The sequence below is a fragment of the Aphelocoma coerulescens genome, chromosome 2 (genome assembly GCF_041296385.1).
Source record: "Aphelocoma coerulescens isolate FSJ_1873_10779 chromosome 2, UR_Acoe_1.0, whole genome shotgun sequence".
NCBI lineage: Eukaryota > Metazoa > Chordata > Aves > Passeriformes > Corvidae > Aphelocoma > Aphelocoma coerulescens.
In genome coordinates, this window is record NC_091015.1 from 142,140,885 (window position 1) to 142,165,467 (window position 24,583).

At 38.8% G+C, this 24,583-nt stretch overlaps 1 protein-coding gene across 1 annotated transcript; it reads left to right on the plus strand.

Annotated features, from left to right (window-relative positions):
• The first annotated feature begins 3,121 nt into the window (after positions 1-3,121).
• Positions 3,122-22,999, plus strand: OSGIN2 (oxidative stress induced growth inhibitor family member 2). The gene is made up of 6 exons (XM_069005066.1): positions 3,122-3,356; positions 6,239-6,393; positions 10,377-10,513; positions 12,145-12,336; positions 12,954-13,045; positions 14,961-22,999. The coding sequence occupies exons 1-6, from the start codon at positions 3,313-3,315 to the stop codon at positions 16,006-16,008; spliced, it is 1,668 nt and encodes a 555-aa protein (XP_068861167.1). The 5' UTR covers positions 3,122-3,312; the 3' UTR covers positions 16,009-22,999.
• The last annotated feature ends 1,584 nt before the right edge of the window (positions 23,000-24,583 follow it).

Consider the following 24,583-nt stretch of genomic DNA (forward strand, 5'->3'; position numbering starts at 1 on the left):
CTGTCCTGGGTAAGCTCCAGAACTGAGATACTGCATTATTCATTCAGAGTTGATCATATTCCTGTAGTGACATTTGAAACCTTGCAAGTCTATTTTCTACTTAGTTTGTGCTTTAATCTCATATTGCAGTGGGTGGGGGCCTGGGAATCTTACCAGAATGTTGCAGTCACTTCCCTTGTTTCCCATGCTGTATTACAACGAGCAGGTTGTGCTCAGCACACAGTTGGTGTCCTTCTCCAGCTACTCACTGACCATGCCACTTGTACAGAAGAGGATGAAGCCCTTTTTTTCCATGCTGTGTGTCATGGTTTGAGGCAACACTGTCCTCTTCTGATGCTCCACCTCACACAGGATTTTTAAGAATTCTGCGGCGTCAAGTCAGTATTAAACATATTTAGTTACCAGTCAGTTGATTGGGAGAGCTACAAATTTTGTTTAAAATACCCTTGTGCTCAACAAAAAGCTGTTTAATGCATTTTCCAACATCATTGGTTGAGATAATAACTTCCTGAACATGTGGGGAAGAAATATTTTCAAATTAAATCGATTTTGAAAAAAGATAATTCTTGAAAAATGCACCATTTTATTATCTAAATTAGTATAGTGAGTGTTAGCAAAAGAAAGGAGATTTAAATCAGCTAATTGGCTAGCATGATTTAAAATGTAAAGATTTGGAATAGAGCTAACAGCCAATAACTGCCTGAATCTCTTTACAAAAATGAACTCAACAGGAAAAATATATCCCTTTAAAATGTGAGGAAATGTTTGCTGTGGCTTGGTGTGTTTTAGTCTCTTCCCATGTGTTCCAACCTCAGTGACAAACAACTAATACAAAGGTACATCTAAAGAAAATACATTTTATTCTGAGACACGGATTTGAAATAAATCCCAACCAAAAAACGAAGACATTTGAAAAATCCAGGTTAACATGTAGAATTTAAAGGGAACAGAAAACTGTACTTCTGGGAGAAACCTATAATTAATTGTAAATCAGGACATTCTATGCACAACATAATTTCCAAAGAAGTGCTTAAGTATTTCTAAAGTACTTTTTCCAAACTACCTTTTTATATCACAAACATAAGGTCCAATATAATCTTTTAATTTTAAATGTGAAAGCATGCTGGGGAAAGACATGTCTCGATCTTAGAAGTGGACACAGGTGTGTTTGCTTTTCTTCTCAGTTGTATGTACATAAAGATAACACAAACTAGTAATAGTACCAGTATAGCTGAGGTTCTGTATTATATTCTAGATAGCCAGGTTTATTTATGGAAGGAAATAAGGGCGGTACTTAAAGCCAAATATGTCCTTAATACGTTGATTTTGAAGTCAATGTCATCTGATGATGCCACCAAGTAGCTGGTGAAACCTCAAAAATTTTGCTTGGTTATAGCTAGTTTCCTTGAATGTGAGGTCCTGCAGACATGGAGTTTTGTATCTGGTAGGAGGTTGTCCTGACTATGAGCAAACTATTATGTGAAAAAAAATTAATATTTTCTATTGTAGCTTTCTGCAACTCATTGAAAAGCAGAACATAACTTTAATATACATATGTATATATACATATACATATACATTTAACATAACAGTATGAATATTCAAATAGTATGAGTTATCTGGTCAACATAAAAATCATTCACATAGTTTCCTGGACTAAAGGCAGTATTTTTGAGGACAGGGCAAGCTAAATGCAGCTTCATGTGGTTAATTCTGGTCTAAAGACATATTAGACCTGGTGCTTCACTTGAAGAACAATGTGTTTAACTGAACGTGTTTCATCCTTTCAAAATATAGATTTTATATCAATATTCTGTATTTCCTCAGTGGTACAGCTCAGCTCCTGTGTTCTTTTGCCTTGAGCTTTTACAGAGCACATATCTAACAAAGTCATCCTTTGTACTGGAACCAGACCAGATCTATTAAATAGTAATTATTCTCTGACTACAGACATGACAGTCTGCTGAATGAACAACCTTGAGGTGAACTGGACTGTCAGCTACCAGCAGCCACTTCAGGCCGTAACTCCTCAGCTTTGTAAACTCTTGGTATTGTGGATTTATAGGACAGATTCACAGAAAAGACATTTCTAACTGTCAAGCTTAACTCTGTGGGAAAGGCTATAATTGTTTAATAAACAGTCATAAATTTATTGGCATTCACTCATTGTTTGGTAGGCTTTGAGAGAGAAAAGCACTCTAAGACATGGGTGTCTCAGATAGCAGACTGACTATAAGCAGATGCTGAGAAAGCTGGGACTGTTCAGCCTGTGGAACAGAAGGGCTGGAGGGATCCTTAATCCATAAATACCTGACGGAAGGGGATGAAGAAGACTCCGTCAGAAGATGGGAGAGGGAACTCAGTGGCTCCCTGGGAAAGCATGAGAGTCCACGTACACAAACTGAAAGACAAGAAAATCCACACAAACATAAGGAAACATGTTTTCATTGTGAGAATTGTAAAAATACCTGAGCAGGTTGCTCAGGGAGGTCATGAATTCTCCATCCTTGAAGATACTCAAAACTTGCCTGGCCATGCTTTTGGGCAGCTGGCTCAGGGTGGCCCTGCCTGGGCAGGGGGTTGGACTGGATGATCTCCTGAGGTTCTGCCACCCACAGTCACTGAGACGGGTGTGACTAGGGAAGGAATGCCTTCTCCCTAAATAAGCAGCCCTGCAAAATATTTATCATAAGACACAACTCAAAGCAACTAACTGATCATATATGAAGCGTTGCTCCGGAATAGGTGGCTGTTAAGTCGAAAGGTGCGTCAAAAAGAATTCTAATTGATTTCTGTCAATTTCTTCACGTGCATCTCACGAGAAACCCGATGGGGCAGAGCAGGACGCTGCAGGCCGGGAGCCTCCCGCGACAGCTCCGCAGCCTGGTGTGAGTCTCCCCGAGAACGGCAGCCCCTCACGGGCCCGCGGAGCTGCCTCGTGCCGCTGCACCGCCCTCCCTCTCACCCTGCGCCCGTGCCAGGCCGGGGCTGCCCGCCCTCCCCGGGGGCGGCGGCGCATCCCGCATCCTCCTGCGGGAGCGGGCCCGCGGGGCCGCGGCAGCGCCGGCAGGAGGAAGGCGCACTCTCCGCTCCTCTTCGCTTCTCCTCCTCCTCTCAGCTCATCCCGCTCGTCCCTCCTCCCTCCCGGTGTGGTGGCGGCTCCTCCTCCCGCGTGTGACCCGGTGCCGCATGTGAGCGGGGAGGAGGGACCGCGCGGCGCGGGCCCCACTGTGGCGGCGGCAGGAGGAGGAGCGGGAGCCGGCGTGCGGTGTCCCCCCGCAGCCTCATCGCCGGGCCCCGCCGGCACTCCCCATGCCCGTGTGGTGCTGCCGCTGCTCCCTGGCCGGTCACTTCAGGTGAGGCGGCGGCGGGGAGCGGCGGGGCGGCGCGGGAGCCGGGCCGCGGGGCGGCGGGCGGGGGCCGTGCGGGCAGGACGGGGGCACCGGCGGGGCTGCGGCCTCCGCGGGGCTGCGGCGGCGAGCGCGGCGCTTACCCGGCCCCGCACGGCCCCGCCGGGGAAGGGATGGCAGCGGCGGGGCCCGGGCGGGCGCGTCGTGACCTTGGGCAGCCCGCGCCCGGTGATGCTCGGTGTTGCTCCGGGGTTCGCAGCGCTGCGCCGCCCGGGATGCCGGCCCCGAGGGGCACCGCTCTGCCCGCTTATCTGGAGAAAATCCAGCAGTCTGGCAGTGTTAAATTCGCTTCTCGAAGTGTCAGCTTGAGACCAAATTCAGATTCCTTTTATATAACGAGTTTTCTGTTAACCGCCCACCACAGTCCGTTTCTTTATTTTTTTTTTTTTTTCCTTAAAGTACGTAATGTATTCTAGGATCTTTCTAAACTGCTACCTGGAAAAGGTACCCTTTGTTTTAATAATCTGCAGCAAATTAGGCATTAGTTATTATCAAATTATTAGTAGTAGCTTTTTCAAATGGGAGAAAAACTGTTACGTGTATGCTGTGGTTTTACTCTTAATGGGTTTTTTACATTAAAAAAAAGCAAAGCCGTGGATGCACACGTCGGCACATGTTTAGAATCTGGGCTATTGACAGAATGTAGTTCTCCAGTTTATTTGGTGTGTCCAGTATAAAATAAATTAAGCACTAGTGTTGGAACTGACTCATCTTGTGCCCCCTTGCATGTCTGCAGGACTAGAGCCATAGGTAATTGTGTCAAATCCCCACCACTGTGAAGCTGTCTACCGTGAGTTTTATCAAGATAAAAACTTCTAGTACTTGGTGGCTTTCAGTGTTGTTCAGGGGTTATGAAGATGGTGGCCCCTAACTTCAGATCTTGCTGGGTGCCAGTATGATGTTCTTGCAAAGGAAGAACATGCTCCTGACAACAGTCCTTCATATGCACTGCACTGGGTGTGGGGATGTTCCTGTGCAAAGAACGAGAAACTGCACATTGTGTGCAGCTGTTCCTGGGCAAAATCACCGGTTTGGTAGTTTGTGATACACTAAGCTACACAGAAGCAACGTTTTTATTGTTAAAAGATCCTTTTGTAGCCTACAGCATTGTGCATATAGCCATTAAAAGAAGTTTTGAAATGTTTCTTTTGGTTTTATGTTCCACCAAGCCCAGCAAGTATAATAAAACCACACTAAAGCATGCATGCTGCCTTTAAGACTGTCTTTGGCAAAACATAAGGTAGAATTGCCTTAGTCAAGTTTGAGCAAAGGCTGGAAAATAAACAGTTTACCTGTTCCTTTCTAAAAGCAGAGGTGAAAAAATTCGGATGATAATTAGATATCCCCTCTCTGACTCTTCATCTAACTCATGCTGTTTGTATGTTAGGTGTCTGCAAGAGTTAATGGGCAGCTGTAATCAAACAGTAAGCGTGTAATTTTGTTGTTGTTGTTGTTGTACTGCAGGGAATAGTGGTGTCAAGTACTTTCCAAAATAAATACAACCTCAGAATAGCTCCCCACCTTTTTTAACAATGCCATCAGAGAGATGTGTTAAAGAGTTTGCTAATGCTATTGTTACTGCACAGCTCTGTCTCCAGTTTACTTCAGACTTCCCCACTGAGGAAAGGCTTTTGAAATAGAATCTTGGGTGCTATGGGAGTCGAGGCAGTACAGAGTGTACGTGGCTTCTTGAAGGCCCTGGGAATTGGATCAGTGTCTTACGGTTTTGGTCCTGTGTAGAAAATAATTGCTGAAACACTCGAATAGCTTTAAGATATGCAAATTCTTAGGAAATAGATAAGAGTACTTTTATTTATTGTTAATAATTAACCATATTTGTAAAGAGAAAAATTTTTAGAACTGTTGGTAGGGGTATTTTTAATTAAAAATTGGTTGTCCTTACTTTACAAAAGACTTGAAAAAATATCTGCAGTAACAGACTATTCTTAATTTGACTCTGTCTTTCTAGCTAGACTGATAGTGTGTGCTTCTTCAATGACCTGGAAATGTTTCAGAAAGGGCTCCTAAATAATTAAACAGAAAACATTATAAAGCAAGTCTTTGTATTCTAGAAGCACATCTAGATGGTGAAGAGTTACAAGAGAAACTTAAGTAGACTTTGCAGACAAAGAACTGAGAAATCTAGAAAAATGGCTCATCGTGAAAGCAGTCTGCTGTGCAGGAGCTGATCTGACTGCATGGCAGTTCCTTCTGTAAAAACTTCTAACAGTGGTAGGATGGGTTATGTCTAGGGCTTAAAGGGATCACTTCACAAGGATCCTTCCTCACACCACTGCCGACTTTAACTGGCCTCACTTCTGTCTGAATGGGAATTTGTTGAGGTGAAGTCTTGTGTGCAGCTCAGCCAGCAGGAAGGGATATAAATGCTGCTGTTGTACCTTAGCTGCTCCTTCAGGGTTTTTCTGGCCTTAACGTTGTTAATTGGCTAGGCAGTGTGTATCTCCTCATTTGATAAGGATAATGAGGAATGAGATCTACTGTGTGTGGGATCAAAATAATGCTTTGGTTATACTTTGGCTTTGTATAAACTGAGATTAGAAATCTGCATTTCTGCAGAGCCATCTGTGCCTTTTTGTTATCCTTCTGTAGACTTGCTAGGAGAAAGTGGACTTTTAAAAATCTTCTGTTAGAAAAGCTGTGCTGAAGAGTAAAATTGTGTAGATTGGATAAAACGTATGTGTTTTGGTCTTGATTTTGCCAGTTTCTAGCTCTTGAAGTAAAACATCAAAAGCAATTTTTGAAGAGACTGTTCTGACAACAGTTCACTGTTTCATTTTAGTTTTCTCCCATCTGTCCTTCTTAATTAGAACTTACAGCGGCACTGAAACTGAAGGACAGCTTTTGAATTCCTTTGTTCAGTACTTTGGTGACAGCCTTGGGAGGAAGATTAAAAGAATGCCTTTAATTGAAGAAACTGTTCTGCCTGGGGACTCCCTTCTTACTCTGCCTGTAGTAATAATAGGTGAGTTTTTTCACTTTTTTAAAGATTCACTGTCACTGTCATTGCTTTTATGACCTGCTGCATGAAATAATTTATTATTAAATATCTAATGCTTAGGACCCTTAAAGTGAAGATGTTTATTAGAGTAATACAGTTGTTATAATTAACAACAGTAGCATAAAATTACACTAAGGGACTGGTTGGAGTATATTGACTTCAAATTATGCTTTGAGAAAATGAGCCGCAATATTTGGCAGCAGATACAGGAGTATTAAAGGAAGAACTATATTGATTCTAGTGTTGATGACATGGGGTTTGATTAATGTGATCTGTCTATTTCAGGATGCGTGGGGGTTATTGATGGTACACCGGTAGAAATCTGTGGGGTCATCTGTGGGGAGACTGAAAAGCATAATGTAAAGTGTGTGTGCTGTATGTTGGTTAGGTGCTAACCTCTCATTAATTGCCTTTTTCTCTGTTGCATCCATCACTAATGTCTAAATATTCTCCCATCTTTTCCAAAATGAATCCAAGTCAATTCAGCTAGCTTAAAACAAAAACCTCTAGTCTTGACTGAACACTTAAAGGCTTGTATCTGTAAAATGTTGCTGAATGACAGGATAACGGAGGAGGCTCCATCGGTACACAACTTAATTGAGAGTGCCAGCATGATGTGTATTGGGCCAAGGTTTTTCAACAACAGCTGGTCACCAGCTCATTATCGCCATGACTTCATGAGGGGATAAAGAAAAGATCTGAAGTAAAGAAGGTTTTCAATAATCTAGTCCAAAGCTGTTGGGACTAGAGCAAGTACCTGCAAACAAGCAGAGATTTTGGAGATTGATGTTGCCATATAATTGTGTTCACAGTAAGTCTCCACAACTTTGAAAGACTGGTGTTTGTACAGGGCCTGTTTACAAACCTCTCTTTATGATAGTTTAAAATAGTGCTCATGTAACAGACTTACGTGTATGTGACAGACGTGAATCATTTGATGATTTCTGCATCACAGTTGAAGAGAACAGTTTTCTAGCATTTTGTCAGCCTTAGTATAGCTTTGCCATATGGTTAATGACTCCGTTTCCACTGTTTAGTTTTGCAAATATGCATTATGCAAATACCTGTGCTCAATACTTATTTTGTCTAGAGCGCCTTTCTAGGTGCTGACACCAAACGCAACTGCCTTGACCACTTCTCCATCGTCCAAATGCTTTTTCACGGATGTATTTGAGACACCTTGCCAGCTGATCTTCTCCACTGGCAGCCTGCTATCACTGAAGAGCCTTTGAAGGGATCTAAAATGATTTGATAATGTAGTAGAAGAGTATGAAAATAATTGTCATCCCCCCCATACATAAACACACTGTTGTCTACTTGTTTAATAATTTCTGTGCAGTACCTGTGTTGGGAAGAAACGGATACGTTCCATTGGGGTTGAACAATTTCATGCTGAAACTCTTAAGTTTAGAGCGTGTTCTGTGCTAAACATTTTTATCTTCTGCACTAGTTTTGATCATTACTGTGTAGACAGTGTTGTCACTTCTCATTCAAATAACAAGGTTGTTATGATACTTGAAGTTGAATATTTGCTTTAAATTTAGACACATAATGTAAAGGTGGTTGTACTATAGTTTGCTGTTGATCAGAAGAAGATTTTGCTGATATTCAAACAAACTTCTAACTGCTTCTTAAATGAACAGGGCCATGGGGTTTTCAATTATATTGATTGTACAACTAAAGTTTGTATAATAGTAATATCTCTTAATTGCAGTCAGAGCTGTTATTGGAGGTACTGTGTGTAAATAAAGAACAAACCCCTCAGGTATTAATTTCTCATTTCAAAAAGATTTTTTTCTCTTTTTCCCAAGAATTTTCTGAGAAAATCATAGCAAGTCTAATTGCAGACCTTGCAGCTGAATCTTCATCTTGTGTGTTCTTGACAGCATATCCTCAAGGGAATTTCTTTCCCTTGGACTTAGTCTGCTTAAAGAGTCAGAACTGGGTTTGGATCAGCTCTCTGGATGGTCCCAGAAAAGTTCAGGGAGCTCAGTGACAGTAATTCACCTTAACATAATCCCATCCTCAGTAATCTCCTTGGCCCTTGTCAGCCTTTGTTTGGGCAACATTTGTTACCCATTAAGTTCTTTTCGGCTTATCCAGTAGGAATGAACGTTAGCATGGCATCCTTGGCCATGGCACACATTTTCCCCTTCCTATTGTGGACAAGCTTTGTTTATACTCCAGCAGGAAAAAAAACCTAGCTGTGCACTTGAAAAAAGATAGAAAATTCTTTACTATGTTCAAGTTAAAATTCTAAAAACAGTTAAGAATTTACTCAGCCATGGGAATGCCTGTGAGCTATTGGTATAATTAAAGTGTTTTCATAATTTCATTTGATTTTGTTGTGGGTAGTTTCTCTGTATTGGTACAGGTCTCTCACATCCATTTCATGGCAAATGGGTGACAGGAGGAGCTTGCATCTTCTTTAAGCTTTAAATTCCTGGACTGAAGCATATCCAGCTATCTTGTGTTGATCGGTTTGTGGAAGGGCAGAACAGTGTGAGAGTAAGGAAGAACTTTTTCACTGTCTTTAGATTCTTCAGATGATTTTCTTGTAGTCTCTGGCTGTGACCAGTCTACGTGCACAGCATTGTAATAAAGTATGAGATATTCTGCCACTGAGGACCAGGTGAGTATAGCCTGCTGAAAGAGGAAAAGGAGATCCAATGTATGAGGAGACTGGGAATGAACAGGATCTCAGCGAAGTAATGGGGGATTTAGGGACTGAGGAACTGGAAAAGGGAGAAGAGACAGGCATTGGAGAAGTGGGATTGTTAACGCGTGATGAAAACAGTGTGTGCAAAGGCGATGAGGGAAAGTAAATGGTCTGTGAACTCCTGACATCAAGAGCTGAAATGGTTAGAAGTAAGAACAAACATCCTGCTATATAAAAGTGTGAATAAATTTGTAACTTAAGCCCAGAATTTGCATAGGGTGTGCTAAATACCATGTGTGCAAACAATGACAAAGTACTCACAAGTGCCTCATTAGGAGAACACTGCGCTTTTCATTCCGTTTATGAGGAAGAGGAGCTATAGAAATAACAATACATAGATGCATATTTAAATTCTGTATCCTAGCACATACTTTTCTGATTTAGCTTTTGATATCTGACTTTGCGACGTGAATGTTACTTCTGTATTTGCATGTGATAAATATGGTCCCCTACTTTGTTTAATACTAGTCAAATAAATAGAAATGTTTACCTTATGGTAATGGTTTGGTCTCATCTAATACCTTTAATAACATTTTTAAAATGTCTATTAAAATTGCAGCAATTCCCATATACAAATTGAAAATGCTACAAAACCGATAAAAGTGTTTGACTTGATACTCTTGCTGAACAATGAATGTGGTCTTACATGAGTTTCTTGTACTTTACCACTTACCTACAGGAGGTCTGTGCTCACTTAGCTTCTATGTTGCTGTTTTGCTGTGCCTGTAACTTCTCATCTAACTTTCAGTCTTAAGCTTTCTGCTTGTCTCTTTCTTCCTTTTATTTTATGGACAAACCTGAAGATCATGTATTCCAGATTGTCTTTCTGCTCTGTGTTGTACAGTGCCTATGGGAATGCAGTTAGAAGATGGCAATAATATTCAGATATCACCATGACTAACAGGCAGACCATTATCTGTCAGGACATTTTTACACAAAGAATAGTGAATTTGACATACTAAATTAGGGAACTTCTTTATATGCATTTAGTTTCCTGGTGTAAAAGTCATAGATTTGTTTCTTTTTACCTGAAAAAAAATTTGCTTTGTTTATTTGGAGGATGGCCCTATAAAAAGCTCTATTTTACTGCAAAGTTTATAAGTTGCTTTGAGTCAAAACAGTCTGGCATTATACTACTTCAGTATTATTTTGTCACTGTATATTTAGTGATTAACAAACTGTAGATTATAAACATTTTTACTAAAGCAGTAATTTTTTTCTTTAATAGGAAATGGACCTTCAGGAATTTGCCTTTCTTACCTGCTCTCTGGATACAGGCCATATTTGTCTCCTGAAGCTATACACCCAAACCCCATTCTACATACAAAATTAGAAGAAGCTCGACATCTTTCCATTGTTGATCAAGTAAGCTTTGGTTGCCATCTTGTCTAGGTCTTTTCCTACTGCGAGCATTAATGCATTAATAAGTTATTTTGTTATTCTGTTAATTTAAATAGAATCAACTCATGACCATTGGATCCAAACCTGGGTTGTGTAGTGTTCTTTGTGGTTCTTAAAGGCTTTTAGTTTGTAGTGTTTTTCTGTTTTACAGTCTACTCTTTGTTGTGTTCTTACTACCTGCCAGGAGTGTCTAAAGCATGACTTGGTCAGTGGCTGATGCAGGAATTCCAGTTGTCGTGTCATGGATGTTTGGGCACTATCACCAAGGACATACTTAAAGTACACATAGTTCAAGTTAAAATACTCGCAAATACTACAATTTTTACTAAGATTTGATTTTTAGTTATGTGGGGGACATATATCCTCTATCAACACAACCCATTTTTCTTTTTGGAACAGTATGCATCCTTCAGTGTTTGTGTTGTATTGACAGTTGCTCTTGTGCTGTAGTTGTTATCCTTCTATGCATCCAAGTTTTCTGTCTGATTTGATTGGTTAAATCTTCTCCAGTATTTTTCTTTCCATTTGTCCATTTGTTTGCCATGTTAACACTGTTTTCCACTCACTGCACAGTACTCCTGATGGATTACTGACAATGCTATCACTGTATTGCCTTTGTGACTAATTTATTTGAAATACAAACATGGATTTATGTTTGTAGGGGGTGAGTAGGGGTTTGTTTGGCTTTGGATTTTGGAGGGTGCTTTTGTTTCAGTGCTGTGCTATTTGCATGTAATGTTTACCCTAGGTCTCAAGGTCTTTTATTTTTGCAGGAGAGTAAGCTGACTAAGTTTTGGCTACAGATGTTTCATGTACTTCATCCTCCCCTGACCCCCTGATATTTTGCCTAATTAGGAACCTAAGCTGTACTGTCATTGTCAGCAAAAATTGGTCTTACGTCCAATTCTTTCTTCAAATCTCTATTTTCTCTTCAAATATTTGCTATTGCATAATTTTTGCAATTATTGCAATTTTTAGAACAAGACTGGTTAATAGATGCTGAAATGTGAACATTTTATAAAGTTCTACAAATTTTTCTCAACACTAACTGCTGTGTAAAATAATCCTAGTTTTAATTTTTAAAAATAATGCTTATAATATCTCCATTATTTCAGAATACAATACAGTTAGTGTTGGAACTAGCTAAAAGCTGTCAAAAGAGCCTTTTCTACTTGATGTTTAAAGCTTAATGTTTTTAGATTCCAATTTTGCGTTATCAAAATGGGGCTCCTAGAAATATTAGCAGTCCCTTGTTAAAAGCTGTGTTCTTTCTATAAATACAGATGTTACTAAGTTGCTCTGATCTCTATTTGTCTACATACTTCTTGTTCTACAATGAATTTTAAATACTGACTTGCCCCAGGACTACTGTTATTAACACGTAATTTTTAAATGAGTGAGATGTATTATTCAGAGTTACAAAGAACTGAATCATAGCAGTTATTTCTGAAAAGTGTTTTGATTGAATCTGTACATTAAATACCTTTACCTAAAGTGCAATTTGAATTAATTTTGGTTTTTGTTGCAATTCAACTTCTGTACATCAGAATAGCATGATGCTGGATGTACATTTTTCAAAATTTGTCATCCTTCAGGATCTGGAGTACCTGTCAGAAGGCCTTGAAGGACGCTCCTCAAACCCAGTTGCAGTGCTTTTCGATACGTTGCTTCACCCTGATGCTGACTTTGGCTATGACTACCCACCTGTTCTGCACTGGAAGTTAGAACAGCATAATTATATTCCCCACATAGTGCTTGGAAAAGGACCACCTGGTGGGGCTTGGCATGTGAGTAAAAATTTCATCTCAGTCCTAGGGTAAATTGATAACTCTGTGTTTTGGGATTTTTCTTACTACCTAGGGCTGTTTTAAATGGTAATGCCAGTTGCAGTTTCAACTGCTCATTTGCCAAAGCCCAGGTAAGTGGGGGATATGAGAAAGGAAGGAAGAAATTGCCCTCTAATTGGGTGTTTGTGACCATGACTGCTGTCTTATATTACCAGTTTTTTGTTCGTTTAAATTTAATGAACTATTATGAAGAGTATTTTCTATAACTTTTTTTTTTTGTCTGCACTGTTTCCAGGTGCTTTTGTACAAAATCTTAAATCTTGATGTCTTTATATGTCACTTTCACATGTTTTTCTTCCTCTTTTGTATTTTAAATAACTTGCTTTTAGTTTCCCTTTCACATGCTCTCTCGTCACCTTCTTCTTTATTTGCTCATATGGTTGCTTATTATCTATGCGTAACACAAAAATGGTTCATCAGTTCTTCATGTAATGTCCTGGTCTTATGTTGTGTTCTGGTACTTTGTTGCTCTAAATGAGTACAATAAGAAGACCTTCACTGGTTTTTATATAAATTTGAAATGTGTCTGGTCATGCGTCTTCATGTTTTCTCCATAGTCCATGGAAGGCTCTATGCTAACCATCAGTTTTGGAGACTGGATGGAATTGCCTGGCCTCAGCTTTAAGGAGTGGGCAGCTAGCAAACGCAGGTAAAGATACTGCATAATCTATTTGGGAATCCTAGTGGCTATAAAAATCCAGATAAGTGGAAAATATTTAAACTTCACTGTTCACAGGAGGGCTTCTTGTTTTGTTTATTAAATTGCCTAATGGCACTGGAAAAAACTGGGCAATGGTCAGACAGAATAATTGCTCGTGAGTGCACCAAAAGCAAACGTACAGGCAACGGTGTGTTCCAGTATCATTTGACAAAGAGTCACTTACTGAAAGCAGTTCTGATTAGAGGTAAGATGGAGGAAAGAATTTCAAATCAACCAAAGTATTTTAAGTTCATCTTTCAACACAGATGCAGCTGAAGTTGCTGCGCACACCAGCTTTCTTGTAATTCAGGAAGTTATGTAGTTCAGTATTTGCTTTTACAGGCAAAGCTGCAGCATCTTAAATCTATGAATTTTAATTTTAAGAGAATAATTCAGTATTTCAGTGTTAGTTTGTAGCAGTAAGTTTCTTGAAAAACTTGAGAAGAAAAGTTACTTTTGTGCAAGCTTACTGTTTTTACTTAAGTTCATTAAAGGTCTGTGTCGGCAGATTAATCTAGGAACACTCTACATGAGCTTTTTCTAAAATTTTAATTGTTTTGACTTTGCTCTAGCAAAATTAAAGGAAGTTGTTTTTGTACCATGTATGGGAAAAGAAGAAGTAGTTACTTGAGCATATGTCTTTAAGGGCCGACTGTTACTCATTTCAGGACAACCCTTGAAGTGAAGAAACTGTAGCTTTGTTCTTTAATCCTTTTCTTAGATAACCACAGCAATCTTGCCTCCTTATTAACTGAAATCCCATAAGCGGCTTATTATCTGAAGCTATATATTACAGTTTTCAACAATGCTAAAACCAGAAATGCTGACCTGTTGTACTACAATTAAACAACCTTCTTTAAAAGGATTGATGATAATGTAAACTTCTAGTAATGTAGAAGTTTCCTAAGTTTCCTTGTAAGAGGTGTCACAGTCACATTATCCTCTTCCAATAAATATCTCATGAGGATTTTCAGAGCCGTAACCTGAGCATTTAAAAGTACATATGCTATTATCTTGTTAACCTAAGGAAATGAATAGCCTGATTACTTGTAAATATGATTTTAAGTGTAATTTAGTGGTAGTCCTGATGTTCAGTGCTGTTTATTTTGCCTTCTTCCTAGAGCTTACTTCTAAAGAAGCAGCAAAATTCATGCAACTGTTCCAAATAATTACACTGTCAGCTATTTTTTCTTATGAGACTGCAATAATCACGAGAAAAGCACAGATGTAATAGCAGGGTTGCAGTGCAAAAATATTTTTTGTTGAACACTTGAACCTCACAATCCTATTTACATAGTTGCACTAACACCCTGTGTCATGTTTGCTTTGCTCACTCATGTGACATAGAACTACTTCATTTGATACTTAGTGAACTTAAGTGTACCCAAGGGAGAGGTCTTTTGTAAAGTATAATGAATACTTAGTTCCAGTAACATTGAACCTGGAGTTTCAAAATTAGCAATTAACTATGACATTTAATTAATTAGATTGTAAGTAAGTGTATTTTCACTGAGTACAAGTTTAGCCAGTATTGTACTGTTGATAGCTGTGATGTTAAACTTTGTAAAATACTTCCATATGGAGCTGAAGTGATACTCCAGAGCTTTGTTACACCTAATTTGTCAAACACCATAGCACTTTACATTGCATAAAGACTTAAAACTATATTTTAAAAGTTAGCTTGTCTTGTGTATCAGAAAACAAGAGAAAAAATAAATGCCTTTAAAGATGATGAACTCAGTGTCAGTTACACAGAACAGATTCAGTCCTCTTAAATCTGATCTGTCATGTGATATTTCATATCTGATATTCAGATTACCAATAAGGTCTATTTATTAACTGGAACCATTTAATTTTGTTTCAGAAATATAAAGAGTGATCGAGTAATGCCAGAGGAAATAGCTTGTTATTATAAAAACTATGTTAAAGTCATGGGCCTCCAAAAGAATTTCAGAGACAATGTTTATATAACATCAGTGTCCAGGCTTTACCGAGAAAAGGATGATGAAGGTAGCAGTCAACAAAATGAAGATATTTCAACACAGCATTTGGAAATGGAAGATGGACAGAAATCACTTATTAAGAGAAACTGGGAAGTCAGAGGTTATCAGCGAGCAACAGATGGTTCTCATGTGCCCTTCTGCCTCTTTGCTGAGAATGTGGCTCTTGCAACTGGCACCTTTGATTCTCCTGGCCGACTGCAAGTTGAAGGAGAAGACTTTCCTTTTGTCCTCCATTCCATGTCTGACTTCGGAGCTGCAATCAGCAAAGGAAAGTTACGTGGGAAGGCAGACCCTGTGTTGATTGTGGGTGCTGGACTAACAGCAGCTGATGCAGTACTATGTGCCTATAACAACAACATCCCAGTAGTCCATGTGTTTCGTAGAAGAGTTACCGATACAAGCCTAATTTTCAAACAGTTACCTAAAAAGCTTTACCCTGAATACCATAAGGTCTATCATATGATGTGTACTCAGTCTCATACCGTGGACTCTAATCAACATTCTGCTTACACTAGTTTCCCTGAACACAATGTACTTTCCTTCAAGCCTGAAATGAAATGTGTTCTTCAGAGTGCCTCCGGACTGAAGAAAATTTTGAAGTTTTCTGTAGCCTTAGTTCTGATAGGTTCTCACCCAAATCTTTTCTTTTTAAAGGACCAAGGACATAGCATAGGTCATCACTCTAATCAGCCTATCACATGCAAGGGGAATCCTATAGAGATTGATCCATACACTTATGAATGCACTAAAGAAGCCAACCTCTTTGCTTTAGGGCCTCTGGTGGGAGACAACTTTGTACGGTTTTTAAAAGGAGGTGCACTGGGCATTGCACGATGCTTGGCAATAAGACAAAAGAAGAAACATGAATTGATTGAAAGTGGGGATGGAGGAGGTGATGGGGTACCATAAATGAGACATTAGAAACTCTCACATCCAGGATTACAGATGTAGTCTTAACAGAAAACTCACTGGCAGCAAAAGTTGATAGCAGTCACATTTCTGTTGTGTACAAGTAACCTGCGCTTGTATTGCTTGGTAAAGGATGCTGATGCTACAATATTTCATTCTTTAGAAATACAAAAAATTGATCTGCTATTTCAACTGATCTCAACTGGAATTGCTTCCAGATAAACAGAAAATGAGACTAACTTATCTTGGCCTGCCTGCCTGTCATCTCTTGCTCAACTACAAGAGCAGACTTCGTCTGTGAAAAGCAATGCCTACCAGAGTGGCTTTACATTTTAGTGTCAAATGTGACAAAAATACTCTTACCATGAAATTTAAGTAACTTCTAAAAGCAGAAAGCTTGTTTAGTACAAAGTGATTCTTTGTCCCAAAGCAAATTTGGAGCCTTCTGCTTGAAGCGAGGATTTTATTTATTTGCCACAGTAGTACTTGGAATGAGCACTTAGCAAAATGTTTTCTACTGTAAGAAGGACTTCTGTAAGCAAGAAGTATTCCTTAACAGTTTTAAATTATCCTGGTAATTGGAATAAAAGAATAAGCATTCCCATTTAATCTTTAATAACGATTTGACACAATCCATTAATGTTTCTTCACACTATGCCGAGAGTTGGGTGAGTGCACAAAGACTAACATGAGATGTTCCCCTGCAGTGATATGTACATTTCTGAGAATACGCATTAACATAAACAATAAAGTACTCATATAAGTGCTCTTATTACAGTGTCAATGTAATGAGTATCTAGTGTACTTCTGAAAAATTAAGTACATGAGAAAATTAAGGGGTTTTTGCTTCCAAGCTCAGGAAGACTGAATGGGATCACTTGGCTGACGAAGGTGATATTCTCATAGATATTCTCATAGATATTCTGATAGATATTCTCATCTCCCATTTGACCAAAAATTGGTTCTCTTTTTTTTCTAGAGCAGCACATGATAGTGAAATATATTGGCCTGCAATTTTTGAAACTTAAGAAAGGCTTATATCTTACAGCCAGCTAAAAAATAAACCAATCTCAAAACAAGCATGCAATAGTTCCTTTAAATCTTAAAGCTTCTTATGAAAGACAAAGACTTAACTTGTACCTACCTCTGAATCCAAGTTTCACCTTTCTGCTTCATAATGTAAGACCTAGATTTCATTTGCTGGGTTTTACAGTAGTTAGTTTACCTAAACACACTCATAGGTTTCGTACCATAGTGAGGTTAACTTAGGAAAGTGAACGCCCAGAACTCTGAATAGACAGAAGTGATTGGTTTTAACTGTTTTTTTCCCAAATGTTTTAATTCAAGTCCAAAGTGATGGAATAGATGTTATTTTTATGTTTGGGGTTTTTTTATGTTAAAGAATGTCGTGTTAGTTTAAGGTATTGTGTTCACATGATTAAAAATCTCCATATTAGAACTTCAGCAGATTTTAAAAAGGAAGTTGGGCCTTGTGAAACTGCTAGTGCTTGCTCGTTTCCCAGCTGTCTTAACTTTCCTAAGTTGTAGACGGCTGTATTCAATAAATGCCTGTTTTCTGTGCCTACTGAATTACAGGGTTCTGTGGCTACTGCAGGTCTTTATGCATCTGAGTAAGTTACTCAGACTTTGGACATAGAAGTTGAAAAGGTACAGTATGCAAGGATTAAAACTACTATTTTCAGTGGAAGTCCAAAATAATTTATGAAATTATGCTACAACTAATAATAAATTTTAGTCTAGAGCCACTTAATAGCATAAACACAAAGAAAGGAGCATTTCTATCAATTTCTGTATTGCCCACATGGTTGGCTTTAGCCACACATTGTCAGTACTAGTCAAGATACTTTTTTATACTGATATTGAACTGATTTTAATTCCACTAAAGTCTAAGCTTGTTTTCTTCATATTTTAATTTGAGATTCTACAATTTACCTTCTCTGGCAGAAACTGTGTATATAGAAACCAATTCTAAACCTGTGATACCTAATAATTTTAACTGTTATAAGTGCTAAATACTTCCTTATAGAACTTTATTGCAGTTAAGTTATTGGGAATACATCTGCACTGTGATCAAATTCCTGCAGTTTTGTATCAATATAAATGTCCAAATACAACATATGGCATGTTACTGCTTTTCCATTTGTCACAGGAGACATTTAAAATGCCAGCAAAACAAAGATCTACTTAGCAGTTATTTTGCAAAAAAACCTTTAAATGGCTCCATTTCTAGCCTCAGCTGCTGCAGCTACTCACAAGCTGTGTGTTGTAGTAACAATTTTGCAGCAGAGATCTTTGACCTATTGTTACAGAAGTATCTTTCACTGCAATCTTACAGCACCTTGAGGTTTAACTGTTTTTTTTTCATCAATCTTGCCAGTATTTTTGAGATAAAAAGTTGCATGCAAAACCCCCTAGTTGGGCAGAGACATTTCAGTGGTCATGTTTATTAAGCCAGTATAAAAATACTTTTTTCAACCAAAGCTTTGCTAAAAGATCATCTTTTGTCTTCTAGGAAGTGCTAGATTTAAAGTTGTAGCTGGACTTTTTCACTTTTGCCTTTCTGATTTTGAGAGAAGTTTCTGTTTCTCTCCTCTTACTTATTTTGAGGAACTAGGTGATAGAAAACTTCAGGCTTTGCCTTAAGATAGTTTTCCCTACAGCACTGCATTTATTGTGAATTAGATGTTGGCACTGAATAGTGTCTTTTGGGGAAACATGTTTCTCGGATTAGAAAAAAACCAAGCATTTGAATTTCCTGTGTAATATAATAATTTGCAGAAGGGAGACTGCTTCTTTCAGCACTTCTTTCACTGAGAAGGGTAAATTTTAAATATCGTGGATTTTAAAAGGATACTTAGTACTTAAGATCTATTACTAAAATACAGACAGGAAGAACATAAATTTTAGCCTAAGTAATTTAATTTGGATTTACAGAATTTGTAAAGTTGTGTTAACCCATACTGTGTAGTTTCTAATAGTCTAGTGGAAAAACATCTTTTACATCTGGATTTGGTTCTTAATGCTGTGAATGTGTCTCCTAGTTAAATTATGGCTAAGAGTATTTTAAGTAGTATCCAGATGCTGAACTGGGAGTTAAGATTTCTCCTAGTAGATTTCCCTAACAATCTGCCTCTTTCCAGTGTCTCTTCTGACTGAATTGTGCTTAAATTTTTTTCCACAAAGGAGTAAGCCTAAGTTTCACCCAAGTGAGTTAACGCAGGAATCCTTTCTGCGAGTAATCCAGAGAGAGTGGTGATAACAACACCAGATTCTTCTCTCTCTCAGGAAAGTGCTTTGTTTTGGACTAGCAGCCTGGGTCTTCCAGTGACTGCATGAAAAGAGTATGGCTCCCAGAAACAGTGGTTATACACTGAGAAAGGGACACCAAAGTGTATCCCACAGCTCCAGGTCCCTAGTCCTCAGCACTTAGGGAATTGTTGAAATATTCTTGTATTTTACTTCTGGCCTGGGGGGTGTGGGCAACTTCTTTTTAATAATTTCATAGAATGATTTTTGCATAATGAAAAATACTAATTTTGTAGAAGGAGGTGGCTGTAGCTTCTCTCACAGCTCAAGAACTGAAAAGAAGGCTAGAGCTAGAAATCTAGAGTATTTACTCAAAGCTGCAGGAAACCAAACTAAAACCTCAACTTCGAGACAGGCCTGACCTGCACACCCAGTTGAAAGAAAAGGCCATTTTTAGGTCAAGTGCTCTTGAAAGAGAATGAAAGGGAGTAAAATTTGCAAACTTGTAGTGAGTCTTCACTGCTGACAAGTGATGACTAGTGAGGAATGATGAGAGGAAAGCTGTGAAGAACGTGTGCAGTGTGAAGTGCAAACGTACAGGTGCTGAAGTGCCTCTGCACAGTGTCAATAGGCTGGGGGTGTCCCCATCCTTTTGGGTCGAGATCTGGGTCTGTGGCAAGAGCTCTGCACAGGAGCTGTTCATCCAACACACTGCTGAGTATTTGTAACTGGCTGTTAAGTACACTGAATGCAACATGTATGAGAAATTGCTGACTAAGCTGTAGGACTGGATCAGCAACGTGGTGTGCCAAGAGATAAGGCTTTGTTATTCTGCTACCATAATTTCTACTTCTGAAAAGCAAGCAGGTATCTTCATGTAATAGCAGGATCTGGGCTGTACAGTGTTCCCAGACATTTCTAAACTGGAAGAGGTAGCACACACGTGCCTTAAAGGCAGCTGATTACTCAATTTTATTATTGTCCATATAGTAATGGTTTAATTTTGAGTAACTTACAGAATCAAAAATGCCAAAAGGTTTATACTGTTATACCTTAATTTAGATAATGCATTAGGAGCCTTACAATAACAGTGTTCTGTCATCATTTTTAGACTTTTCTTTAAGGTGAGAGCAAGACAGGAACACTCAATGGATTTGAGAGCTTTTTGTACAAATATTTCCCCCATTTCCCCTTGCCCAACCTGAAAGAAAAGTTTTGCTTTGTTTGAAATAACTGTAACACTTGATTCTACTTAGCAGAAAGAATGGAAATTGAAACACCTTTGACAGAAAAAGAAAGGCTTTGGTGACACTAGGGGTAGAAATCTGAAGTAAGGATGTTGAAATATAAACAGCTCTTTTTCTGAAACAATATATTTTATATTCTAAATGGTACACTGGGAGTTTCAGTTCAGTTAATTTTTTGAACCTTGAATTACACAGAGAATTAATTGTGTGGTCAAGGATGAATTTGGTGTAAAGAACAAGGATTATGGGCAGGGAAAAAAGCATTTCCAGTGTTACTTGGTAGCTATAGAGAAGCTAAGCTGTTTTAAAGATGGCTTTGTCATTGTAGACACTAGAACAATTCAGCTCAAGCAAACCTTGAACTTGAGTTCACATTATACCTGTCTGCATGTTAACTCATTTTCTAACTGGCAACTTTGTACGTTCAGGGCATAATAAACCAACTCTTAAAACCTAGTGGTAATCAGTAGTCATCAAACCAGGAAACAGCTTGTTCTGGAGGCTAAGTAACTCTAATTTGCACTTTCCTCCTCCATCTCTTTATTCTGAGATCCCTGGCAATGTGTAGGTACCAGCCTACAGTGGATGCTTCAATAAACTGAAATTCAGCTTTATGTCCCTAGACACCCTCTGTAGACTTACATGCCAGCAGAAAGAAAATTACCAATTAGGTTTGCTATGTATTCACAAAATACTACAGAATCCTGGCATTTTTAGGTTGTTTTTTAACTAGATATAAAGATATTTTTCATCACTTTGCATGCTAGGACTAGCTTCTATGTGAACAGTGAGCTATTGTTGTTCAAGAACTGATCCTGCAACCTTACATCTCCCTGGCACAATTTACTGAGTCAATACTCTGACCTTGCCCATTTCTCTGTTAGACCTGGTATGCTGGTTGTATGCTGGAATTCTAGTTTGAAATGAGATAAAGGACTATATTCATCTACCTATGTGTTTGTTCACACACAATGCACCTGGACTTGGAGATACTGTGTATAAATATAATTTCTTTGTGTGTGGCAGTGCCTGTTTCATCTTTTGCTGGAGTATGCTTGGGTCATAACTTTCTTTTTTTTCAGATAAGCAATGTAAACACGTACAGAACATTTTGTGTAAGCAACTTGTGAGCTAAACCTCTGTTTTGATTAGATGATAAACATTCCTGAGGTTTGCATGCTAGGCTTGCTTTATCTTAATGTGTGAACACTGATTATAGACTGAAAGCAAAAAATTAAAATAGTGTCACCTAGAAGTCAGTTATTTTGATTTTGAGAAGTAGGGAACTCAAATCAAATGAAAGATCAAACTGTGGAGGAAAAGGCATTCAGAGAGCTGCCGTGTTCAGAATGAGGAATGTGTTTTGCATGGATCTGGTGCTGAAACCAATGAATAACAGAGATTCCAGTAGTAAAATCTGCAGCAGAGCAGTACAGGCAGAGTGCTAAAGCAAGTGGTAGAAAGAGTTGCTAGTCAGTGATATCTGATACTGTGTAGCATTTTTGTAACTATCTCACTGGAATGTGGTGATGGCAATCACAGACTGAAAGAGGAAGAAGATGAGGAATAGTGGTAAGGAAGAGGGTTCATTTTTTGGCACAATTGGCTTGAATTATAAGGAGATACCAGAACAATCAGAACACAACTGGAATCTGGAAATCAAACAAAAACCACTTTGTGAATTTGTGACTCCAACCAGATGTGGCCAAATGTAACAGGACTGATTCAAGAAATGGAAAAGAGCAAGAGAAGAGGGTGCAAGACTCCCTCCAGTTTTATGGGAGATGGAGAGACAGGAAAAATATAGACTGAGAAATCACTTGTATAACATGGACTGGAGCAAGAGGGGGGAGGGGTTTAGGCGTGGGTCTACAGTAGAGGCTTCAGCTACTGTCTCAGTTAGGAATGAACATATGGAATTGAGCTTATCACACATCAGGAATAAAGGCAATGAAGGGGACTTGGCATTTCAAAGGAAGGAGATGGGGAGGGTGACTGGATGGAGGAACATAAGCTGACTGCAAACACACTTTCTGCATATAGGAACTGGTGCAATGACAAAGGAGAGGCCAGCCCTGATGCATAATCCCCACCGTTCTGGGAGAAGATGGGGGAGTAAGGGTAGGAGAAAAATGTACAGACTCACGGATATGAATGGACAGAAATAGAAATCACACTTAACAGTGAAAATATCTTCGCAGTCTTCCCAAAAAAAACCTGTGGCTTTCCCAGCTGATGTAGAAAATGGGAAGTCAGCTGAAACTGGTGTGAGATAAACTGAAAATTAAGCATGTTTTCATGCAGGGATACAGCACCTATCCACGGTTTTAGTAGTACATAGAGTAATTCAATCTGCTTTAAACTGTTTTGGTCACCTAAGCTGCTGAATGCAAGACTGTCTGTTAAGAGCCTTGCTAATAAAAAAGTATATTTAGTTTATATATTATGTGCATCTCCTTCCTGTGAACAGTGTGAACAAAGATAATAAACACCACAAAAAAAGCATCCCAAACAAACCCTCAAACTGTGTTATATACAAAAAAATGCAAGAAACACAATCTGAAGAGAAGTTTCTGCTTAGGTATTTTTAAGGTGAAGAGCATAATTTTGTCAAAAAGATGGGTATACTTGCAGACTGTGGATGTGGCAGATGAAAAGAAACCTTAGATATCATCTCTGATTTACTGAACCTTCTAAAGAAAATCAGCACCACACAAGTTCTCCCAGAAATTGAACTTGCTGTTGAAACCACAGAGTACATGCTCTGCAGTGAAAATGGAGTGCACAGCAAAATTTCTAAAATGCAGAATGCTAAATTGATTGCCCTTGCTTGTGCTCACAGCTTTTGCTTTACCTATAAATATGCCTCAACCCATGAGCTTTCCCTCTTGCTCTTTTCTGATTCTATAATTTTCCCATCCTGCTGGGGGAGAATGTGTGAGTGGGGCTTAGCTGCCTACTAGGGTTAGCCTACAACAGTATGTTCTGTACAATAAAGGAAATACCAGGTGAAGTTAATGCACTAGCTCCAGGGATAAGGCAGATACTGATGCAATTTATCGAATGTTCAAATTTATTTGATCATGTAATCATGTTCTCTATCATCTACCTCAGAAACTTCAGTAACAGAAGGCCAAACCAGTAAGCCAACAAGCATGTTTCCTCTAATGGCCTGAGTTGAAAATCATGGTGAAAATAAGTTAAAATGGAAGGAAGACTTCAGAATTATGAATGGGATGTGTTACATGAATTTAGAGTTACAATTTAAGCCATGGATAAGAGGTTTGTATGTCTAAACTTTTTAATGCAAGCATAACTTTATATTGAAATAGCAGAAGCTCAGGTGCACTAATGTGCAGGCTTTTCATCAACTGGACAGCAGCTGTATTACAGCTGTAATTACTGTATTACAAACCACACTGTATCACCTACTAGGGACCCTCAAGTGAGAATATATTCTGAGCTGAAAGGGACCCACAACTCTTAAACACTAAATTAAAAAATAAAAGTATCAAAGCTGGTAAATTCAGCTGTCTGGGAAACTGTATTTGAAGAGCCCAAAATCATAAAACATGAACAAAAGAGTGCTCTCAGCTATACCAGCGGGGTTGCTTGAGCCCTAGCAGATTGCAGTCTGAGCAGCAAAGGACTCAGCCTTTACTTTCTTGTAGAAGGCCCCTATACATTTTGTCCTTTCACTTCAGAAATTATCCAGTTGCTTTTTACAAAAACAAAGCTTTAAATACAACCTTTCTGAAGAATCTTGTCCATTGATACTCTGCTATCCAAGCTATTTGCTTGAATTGTAACAACAATCAAAAACCTCAGCAGTCTACAAGAGCTCTGTTGGACCAGGTCTTCAGCCAGAAAACCTGGAAATTCTCAGTGATAGTAGAAAAACTCAACTGAGGGTGCAACAGTCAGTACATCTCCTCCAGAAAGAATTTTAACTGCTTAAGAACAGTCTTTTTAAAGGTATTTGGTGGATAAGATTAGATGTACCCTCATGCAAACACTCTCACAGCTTTTGTGGAACTCAGAAGTATTGGGCTACAGTTTGT